Raw genomic sequence first — 10,000 nt, 5'->3', positions numbered from 1 at the left:
GAGACTCCAGCTCCTCTCCGGCGTCCAAGCAAGAACTTTCCTACCCGAACCTGAAGCCCAACCAGGTGGGCGAGACGGTGCTGTACGGAATACCCATCGTCTCCCTGGTGATCGACGGCCAGGAGCGTCTGTGCCTGGCGCAGATCTCCAACACCTTGCTGAAGAACTACAGCTACAACGAGATCCACAACCGCCGCGTGGCGCTGGGCATCACCTGCGTGCAGTGCACCCCCGTGCAGCTGGAGATCCTCCGGCGGGCGGGCGCCATGCCCATCTCGTCCCGGCGGTGCGGCATGATCACCAAACGCGAGGCGGAGCGGCTCTGCAAGTCCTTCCTGGGCGCGCACTCGCCGCCGAAGCTACCGGAGAATTTCGCCTTCGACGTCACCCACGAGTGTGCGTGGGGGAGCCGCGGCAGCTTCATCCCGGCCCGCTACAACAGCTCCCGGGCCAAGTGCATCAAATGCGCCTACTGCAACATGTACTTCTCCCCCAATAAGTTCATATTCCACTCCCACCGAGCACCCGAGTCCAAATACACGCAGCCGGACGCGGCCAACTTCAACTCGTGGAGGAGACACCTGAAACTGTCCGACAAGAGCAGCCAGACTGACGTTTTACACGCGTGGGAGGACGTCAAGGCCATGTTTAACGGCGGGAGCCGCAAGAGGACCATGCCGGGCGGGGGCTCGCCGCTCAAGTCGCACCATCACGGCCCGAGTCCGCACCAGGAAGTGCCGGCGAAGATCCACGGCTCTGAGGAGAACCGGGTCAGCAGCATTAACATGACCCCGCGCAGCTACCCGGTCATCCCGGTACCGAGTAAGGGCTTCGGTATGCTCCAGAAGATCCCCCCGCCGCTCTTCCCGCACCCGTACGGCTTCCCGGCCTTCGGCCTGTGCCCGAAAAAGGACGACGGCATCCTGGGCGAGCAGAGCAAAGCCGGCCTCCTGTGGCCCGGCGCCAAGGACGTCAGCGCCTACCCGTCTTTCCCCGTCTTCTGGCCCGCCGCCGGTGCCTTGCCGATGCCGCCGTACAAACCCCCGCCCGAGCTCCTGCCCCTCCACAGACACGCGGACGCGGACATTTCCGACCACGCGTCCAAAGACAGCACGGCGGAGAGCGAGCGCTGCTCCAGCACGCAGTCCGCCCGGAACGAGGACGACAAGTCCGGGGACGAAAGCAACGCGGTCGCGCGGAAGCTCGGCTACGTCTCCGCCTTCCGGCCCGTGGTTAAAGACGCGGACTGCATCGCCAAATTATACGGGAACCGCGGCCCGTACACGCGCTACTTGTCGCCGGACTTTTTAAGCGAGAGCTCCAGCTACCGGTCCGCGTCGCCGTGCGTGGACAGTGACGCGGACGCGGACGCGGACGTGGATGTGGAGAGCGACAAAACGCCGGAGGACGAGGACACCCGCAGGCCGCCGTCCTTGCCGTGTCCCCGGGCCCGGTCTCCTCCCTCGGACGAGTCCCACAAAGTCACGCAGGCCCCACGCGTGGAGCCCCAGTCACGTGACCGAGAAGTGCCGAGCAAACAGTCCGCGGAGAGCCCATTTATCCACGTGAGTGTCAACTACAAAATGATACATTTGATTAAATAATATTTGTAATTTGCGTGTTTATTGTGTTTTTTTTTAGCAAATTTTTACTTTTTATTCGACCCCTTTTGCCGTATTGTTTTTGCACTATCTTGTTCATCTCTTTCGTTGTTTATTTTCTTTGTTTGTTATTGTGTGTTTTTTTTTTAGCAAATTTTTACTTTTTATTTGACCCCTTTTGCCGTATTGTTTTTGCACTATCTTGTTCATCTCTTTCGTTGTTTATTTTCTTTGTTTGTTATTGTGGGGTTTTTTTTTAGCAAATTTTTACTTTTTATTCGACCCCTTTTGCCGTATTGTTTTTGCACTATCTTGTTCATCTCTTTCGTTGTTTATTTTCTTTGTTTGTTATTGTGGGGGTTTTTTTTAGCAAATTTTTACTTTTTATTCGACCCCTTTTGCCGTATTGTTTTTGCACTATCTTGTTCATCTCTTTCGTTGTTTATTTTCTTTGTTTGTTATTGTGGGGGTTTTTTTAGCAAATTTTTACTTTTTATTCAGCCCCTTTTGCCGTATTGTTTTTGCACTATCTTGTTCATCTCTTTCGTTGTTTATTTTCTTTGTTTGTTTTTGTTCTTTTGCTCTATGCTTTTTTAACCTGTAAAGCACTTTGGTTCAATTTAAAACGTGCTATATAAATAAAGTTGACTTGACTTTACGCGTCCACGCAGGAGGGAATTGAGCCGCAACAAAGGAGCAGTCCATACCATTTTAGAGCTGCGAGCTACCAGCCTTTGGGGATTATTATTACCACACATGGTCAGAAATCTACCTCTTATCAACATTTAATTGTAAAAAAAAATAATAATAAGATATTTTGCAATTAAATTAAACGGTGCGTCTTTTCCTTGCAAGATGATGCTGCGAGTAAAGAGGAGCCGTCCTCCACCGTGGACGAGGTGGAAAGCAAGTCTTTTAGTGAACAAAGCAGCAGCGAAGAAAACCAACGGGAGCCGAACGACGACGGTAATAATTCATATTATTTTCCACGTTATTGTATTTTAAAATTTTTTTGTGTGTGTTTATTTTTGTGTCCAGATGAAGACGCGTCAAGACCTCTGCAAGCAAAAAGAAACATTCAGACCCTCGCAAAAGGTATTGTCATTTTTTTTAAATTATTATTATTTTTTTCCTCATCAATTTATGTATTTTTCATCAATTATATTTGCATTGATTATTATTATTATTGTATTTAAACATCACCCCTAATTATTTCACCGGCAGGCCTAGATTATAACCGGCGTTTTAAATGTAGTTCCAGCAAATAAAATTATTTTTTTGTTTATTGTTTTTAAAATGCACAATTTGAAGTCAAATTATGTACATCCAAAAATCTGACAAAATTAAGGTTTTTTGATGGAATTAGATGGTTTTTTTTGAGAGATGTGAAATTTTGAAAATACACTGGAAGCAATGTTGCCTCTAATTGTTCATGTGTGAGCAAACGCACAAACACCAGAGCATTGAGTGGAATACAGACAATTTAAATGTCTTATTATTATAATCAAGTGACTAGTCAATTTCAAGAGATTATTTTCTAATAAATGTGATTTGGCCCACTTAAATATTGTTTTTTTTTTTTAAATCAGCTAGTATTTTATGCCTGGGTGGAGGTCCTGCTTTGGAAAGATTGTGTATCCCTTTCAGAGATCACATTTAGTTCCCTTTAAAACATTCACATGTGATGAAATGTTTATTAACTTTCTGTCCGTAAAATAAATATTTGTATTAGCAATTATGTAGTCTTGATTAATATAAAAAAAATAGCATTCTTAACAAATGACAGTAGAATAAGCACACTGATTGAGGAGTCATAGTAAAACCACCTGAATTTTACACGTTACGTGTAGTCAGGCCCGGCCCTAACCAATCTGGCGCCCGAGGCAAGATTTTAGGTGGCGCCCCCCCACATCGGCAGTGAAGTGTATATACTCACAAGAAACCGAATAGCTTTGTCTTTGACCTTTTTTTTTTTACTTACAACTATACCTAATATATAAAGGGGTGGAAAAGTGACTATTACCTGCAGGGCAAATATAGCTAACCAGAAGGCAATAACAATGTAAACAAAAAACAGCTGCTTAAAAGATCTAATACAAATGTCCCTGAAAAATGTAAGGTGGGAGTACTGTAATTACCTAACGTTACATTATTATTTTCCATAACAATTTAGCCCCCTCCACAATATTAACCCGACGTTAAAACAGAACTAGCTATTTATTGATTAGCAATTGCCGAATCATGTGACATTAGCTTAATGCTAAAAAGCCGGGTTACTATCACATTCTGTAACAGACAAATAATTTCATGTAGGCTAACGTTACCTACCTGCTACCTCTGTCTTTTCTCGTTTCTCCTCCTCTTCTTTTCTCTTTTTTCTTCCCTGGGCACCTGACAGTTTTGGCCGTTTTGACATCTTGTGTTGATTTTTTGATGTGGTGACGTCCAAAAAGAGTCATGATACGGGAAGGGAGGGGGCGCACCGTGCGAGGGGGGGGGGATGTTGTAACAAATAATAATTCTATTAAATAGGCTTTACTTTGCATTTTAATTAACGTGGGATTATTTTTTTGTATTTAGAAATAATAGTACCAACTTTTTTTCTCTTTTTTTTTTTTTTCTCTCCAACATTTGTGGCACTTGCGTGGCGCCCCCTGATGGACGGCGCCCTTAGCATTTGCCTATACGGCCTATGCCACGGGCCGGCCCTGCGTGTAGTGTTGGAGTTGTCCAACTTTTTGTGTGGCCATAAACGCACCAGTGGCTAATTGCCACAGTGTGTGTTGGTGCAGGTGAGAGAGAGAGAGCAGATGACAAAGAGTTGCTTTTGGCTTGGTTTGTACGGGAGACAACGACCAGTTTTGCTAGATAAAAGTATTTTACACATTGTTTAAGTGCTCAAGCCCCCCTAAAATATTCTTAAGCCCCCCTAAATAATTTGGTGTTTTTTTTGTTGTTTTTTACAAATACATGCCGACACATTCATTATAAAGTGGCCCGAATATGAGTTTAAATAAATAATCATATAACCTGTTATTATTCACTCAGTTTCCCCTTACTTCGTAGCGTAAGGTAGAGCGCCCCTTTAGTGCGTCGGTATCCAATCCATTCCACTTGTTCATATAGAAAATGCCCACATCACTCAAATTCCAGCCCGCATTTTCTCTGCGACCTTGCTTGCGGTCCTGCGGGTGTACGAAGCACATTATCTTCCTTTACAATGAGTGAAGCTGCACGAAACCTTGTGTGTGCAATTGTAAATAATTTAGTTTTTAAGTTTTGTGTTTCTTGTAGAATCTATATAAAGTAATGTACATTAGCCTATTGATAAAATAATGAAAAAACATCATTAAATATATTTGTTTTATTGTATTGTTACATTAATAGCTGTTGCATTATTATAGGATGGCTTGTTAAACATTTTATAGGATTTTCAGAGGGAGGAAAAACCAAGGCATTTAATATAAAATGTAAAATTAATAAATACATAAAAAGAAGAAAAAGAAAAAAAATGGTTAAATGCCATCGCCCCGGGGAGCATTTAATTTTGTCCTGTGCATTTAAAAAAAAAAATAATAATAACAATGAATAATTTCTAAGTCTTTGTTAGCCGTTTGTGAAGTTTTGTGCTCGTGCGTAACGTTCGCTCGCATCCTGTGCATCTCCTGGGGGCTAAGCCCCCCCCTGTCCGTAAAAGTTAGTGAAGCCCCTGGCCGACAAACAATTTCGCTAAATAAAGGGACCGATGGAATTCCTGTCCTCCTTAAAGTGTCTCCACAATTTAATTTAAGTGTTGACAAACATTGTTTTATCTGTTGTGGCCGCCTTTCGTCACCTGTTATTCACAGTTGCATTGCAAAATCATACAAAACCAACTATTTGTTTATTTTGTTTAGAGTGGGATTTAGATAGATTTACTGTGCGCAGAGGACGCGTGAGCCATACTTGCCAACCTTGAGACCTCCAATTTCGGGAGGTGGGGTTGGGGGCGTGGTCGGGGGTGGGGCGGGGCGTGGTTGGGGGCGTGGTCAAGAGGGGAGGAGTATATTGACAGCTAGAATTCACCAAGTCAAGTATTTCATACATATATATATATATATATATATATATATATATATATGAAAATATGCAAACAAAACTGTGTTTAGATAATTGATACTTCAAACTTGCATAAATAAATATTAAGGAATATAACATAACTTGGCTTCTGAGAGTTTCAAAATGTAATGAATAAAATGCTAAAGTTGTTGATAAACAAGCAATTATTTTAATAATTAAATATGGTCATTTTAAATGAATTATGATAATTTAAAATCAATTATTTCAAATATGTTTATTTTAATGTATAATTCTATGGCTGGATGTAATAAGGAGTCACGAAAAAATACAAATAAAAATACAATTAATTTTGATGTTTTTAGCAAAATATAGTAAAAATGTATTTAGGTTTTTTTTTTTAATTAATAAATATATTTATTTTTAGGTAAAATAAACATAATAATACAATTTATCTCTAGTCTGGATGATTTAGTTCTTGTCACCCTGTTGTCCTCCCGTCATGAAAAAAGGCTGTCCTCACTCAGGTCCGCATGGAGCTGGAGGGGGCGTGGCCTCCAGCTCCGGCTGAAAATCGGGAGATTTTCGGGAGAATATTTGTCCCGGGAGGTTTTCGGGAGAGGCACTGAATTTCGGGAGTCTCCCGGAAAATTCGGGAGGGTTGGCAAGTATGGCGTGAGCCAGGCCCGGCCCTAACCAATCTGGCGCCCTAGGCAAGATTTTAGGTGGCGCCCCCCCACATCGGCAGTGAAGTGTATATACTCACAAGAAACCGAATAGCTTTGTCTTTGACCTTTTTTTTACTTAAAGAAAGCAAATTAACAATCAGAATAGTTAACAAGATAAAAAAAAATATGAATAAATAAATGAATGCAAAAAATAAAAACTGAATATATGAAATACAATATTTTTACATACATATTGCTTAATTTACATTAATGATGTGCACTTTAACAACTAGGCTTACAACTATACCTAATATATAAAGGGGTGGAAAAGTGACTATTACCTGCAGGGCAAACATTAGCTAACCAGAAGGCAATAACAATGTAAACAAAAAACACCTGCTTAAAAGATCTAATACAAATGTCCCTGAGGAATGTAAGGTGGGAGTACTGTTATTACCTAACGTTACATTATTATTTTCCATAACAATTTAGCCCCCTCCACAATATTAACCCGACGTTAAAACAGAACTAGCTACTTATTGATTAGCAATTGCCGAATCATGTAACATTAGCTTAATGCTAAAAAGCCAGGTTACTATCACATTCTGTAACAGACAAATAATTTCATGTAGGCTAACGTTACCTACCTGCTACCTCTTGTCTTTTTCTCGTTTCTCCTCCTCTTCTTTTCTCTTTTTTCTTCCCTGGGCACCTGACAGTTTTGGCCGTTTTGACATCTTGTGTTGATTTTTTTGATGTGGTGACGTCCAAAAAGAGTCATGATACCGGAAGGGAAGGGGCGCACCGTGCGGTGGGGGGCGTAATGTTGTAACAAATAATATTTCCATTATATAGGCTTTACTTTGCATTTTAATTAACGTGGGATTATTTTTTTGTATTTAGAAATAATAGTACCAACTTTTTTTTTTTTTTTCTCTAACATTTGTGGCACTGGCGTGGCGCCCCCTGATGGACGGTGCCCTTAGCATTTGCCTATACGACCTATGCCACGGGCCGGCCCTGACTGGAAGCCTATAATATTTCAGCAGATTCTGAACGACAGCCTAACATTAACTATACTATAAATTAGATTTTTTTTAATAAAAAAAAAAAAAAAAAAAAGGCAAAAATAAGATGTAAAAAAATATCCTTATCTACAGTATTTCTTTGTGTTTTTTTAGAGGAGCTACAGAAGCAACTCTTAGAGCAGGTTGAGCTGAGGAAAAAGCTGGAACGTGAATTTCAACATTTAAAAGGTGAGCCCCAAAATCTGGCATTTTACTCCAACACTGTAATATTTGATTGATTTATTGCTTTAAGAAACCCCCTTTTACATGTTTGTAATTCAAGCTCCAACAACAGCAGCCTGGTGGATCAGCAGTGACAAACATGCACATTAGGGAAACATATATTACTGTTATAGGAATGTATGTACCTATTTTCTAACAATAGAAAAATATGAGTTTCATATTATGTGCTGATCTGGTGATAAATTGTTGACATGTTACAAATGCATGTTGAGCGCCATTACAGGCGTTATATCACTGATTTTACACTTTTAATTTTGCAGATAGTTAAAATATGCTGGTGCTGCACTGTATCATACTGAGTTAGAATTATGGTTACTTTTTATATATGATGCAGAACTACATTTCTACAAACATCAATCAAAACTCAACAATTGTGTGCTGCAGCTCTTACACTGAAATTAATGTGTGCAAATGTACTTCATGTAGGCAGCGTCAACATAAAATTGATTAGTGTTTTCATCGAAAGAGCATCATTACCTTAAGCAGGGGTGTCAAACTCAAATACAGAGTGGGCCAAAATGTAAAAGTGAACAAAGCCGCGGGCCAAGGTTGAACAAATGAACCTTTTAATAGGGACCCAAACAAGTTTTGCATTGAATATTGAACAAGCAAGGCTTATATAACTTTATAGTGACATGCAAAATCCAGTTTCAAATAATAATAATTCAAAAATATCAATGGCATATCAAATACAATTTAAATAAAAATTGAATGCCTCTTTTCTATTTGCAGCCTTCTGAGGTAAATATCAAAATAAACTTTTTCCACGGGCTAATAATAAATTTGAAAATAAAATAACAATAATGAATGAATCAAACATTCAAGCCTTGAAGTAGCAAGAGAAAGTGCATGAATAAAACGTTAATTATTGCTCGGTTTGCTACGCTGATTTGCTTTAACACTGAATATGGAACAAGCAATGCTTATATAACTTAATAGTGCAAAATCATCTTTCAAAAAACAAACAAAAAAACATCAATGGTATATTAAATAAAATTTCAATAAAAAATTGAATGCCTCTTTTCTATTTGCAGCCTTCTGAGGTAAATATCAACATTAACTATTTCCACAAATTTGAAAATAAAATAACAATGAATAAATCACTTTAAACTGCTCAGTTTGCGACACACTGATCTAATCTGATGTGCCCAAGCCAGATACCTGACATCTTTTCTGGGATGCTACTTCATTAATGTCGGGGCTCAGGTGGGCGGGGTTTGGTGGTAGAGGGGGGTGTATACTGTAGCGTCCCGCAAGAGTTAGTGCTGCAAGGGCTTCTGGGTATTTGTTCTGTTGTGTTACGGTGCGGATGTTCTCTCGAAATGTGTTTGTCATTCTTGTTTGCTGTGGGTTCTGTCATGACTTGATCTTGGGTGTTTGCTTTTCCGGGATGCAACGGAAAGTTGGCTCGGGCGAGACGGGAATGAAGGTACATGATTTATTAATACATAAAAAAAAAGTACAAACGAAAAGCGCACACAGTGGCGGAGAATAAACTATGAAACCAAAAGACTATAGCAAAAAAGTACAAACGAAAGACACGCACAATGGCGGAGAACAAACTATGAAACCAAAAAGACTATAAACATGGAACAAAAACTTACTTGGCTTGGACAAAAATAGATGCATGAAGAATGGACATGGAAAGAATGGACAGAGCATAAATGTGGTGATGTCGTCAGGACGAACAACAGAAAATGAAAAGCTTAAATAACACAGACATGATTAACAAAAACAGGTGCGTGACTCAAAACGTGAAACAGGTGCGTGACGTGACAGGTGAAAACTAATGGGTTGCTATGGTGACAAACAAGAGTGTACAATGAGTCCAAACGTGGAACAGGTGAAACTAATGGGGTAATCATGCAAATAAGACAAGGGAGTGAAAAGCCAGAAACTAAACAAAACATGACTTAAAACAAAACATGATTACACAGACATGACAGGTTCACAGTGTGGCGCATATTTGTGACAGTGTTAAAGTTGTTTATGCGTCCACCCTCAGTGTGACCTGTATGGCTGTAGATCAAGTATGCCTTGCATTCACTTGTGTGTGTGTAGAAGCTGCATATATCATGTGACAGGGGCCGGCACGCTGTTTGTATGGAGGAAAAGCGGACGTGATGACAGGTTGTAGAGGACGCTAAAGGCAGTGCCTTTAAGGCACGCCCCCAATATTGTTGTCCGGGTGGAAATTCTGGAGAATGGTAGCCCCGGGAGACTTTCGAGAGGGGCACTGAAAATCGGGAGGGTTGGCAAGTATGAGTATTAGCGGTGAATGCGGTGTTATAATACCGGCGGGCCAGCTCTAATGTTAATTTGATATCGCCTCAAGGGCCAAATGAAATTACAATTTGGCCCGCGG

The 10,000-nt window shown here is 40.8% G+C and overlaps 1 protein-coding gene across 3 annotated transcripts in view; it reads left to right on the top strand.

Moving 5' to 3' along the window:
* Positions 1 to 10,000, top strand: part of skor1b (SKI family transcriptional corepressor 1b) — a 227,583-nt gene that overhangs the window by 208,538 nt on the left and 9,045 nt on the right. For 2 of the 3 annotated variants that reach the window (XM_072913984.1, XM_061969497.2), the window contains exons 3-7: positions 1 to 1,565; positions 2,273 to 2,360; positions 2,457 to 2,567; positions 2,640 to 2,696; positions 7,507 to 7,581. The exon at positions 1 to 1,565 is cut by the window's left edge and continues 27 nt beyond it. In XM_072913984.1, coding sequence (XP_072770085.1) covers positions 1 to 1,565; positions 2,273 to 2,360; positions 2,457 to 2,567; positions 2,640 to 2,696; positions 7,507 to 7,581 — 1,896 coding nt within the window. The remainder of the gene's footprint in view (positions 1,566 to 2,272; positions 2,361 to 2,456; positions 2,568 to 2,639; positions 2,697 to 7,506; positions 7,582 to 10,000) is intronic. The other variant, XM_072913985.1, reaches the window with a different exon arrangement.

This window comes from Nerophis lumbriciformis, linkage group LG10 (assembly GCF_033978685.3).
Source record: "Nerophis lumbriciformis linkage group LG10, RoL_Nlum_v2.1, whole genome shotgun sequence".
Classification (NCBI taxonomy): domain Eukaryota; kingdom Metazoa; phylum Chordata; class Actinopteri; order Syngnathiformes; family Syngnathidae; genus Nerophis; species Nerophis lumbriciformis.
Note: the sequence above shows the minus strand (reverse complement) of the source record. Positions and strands in the feature narration are given on the sequence as shown.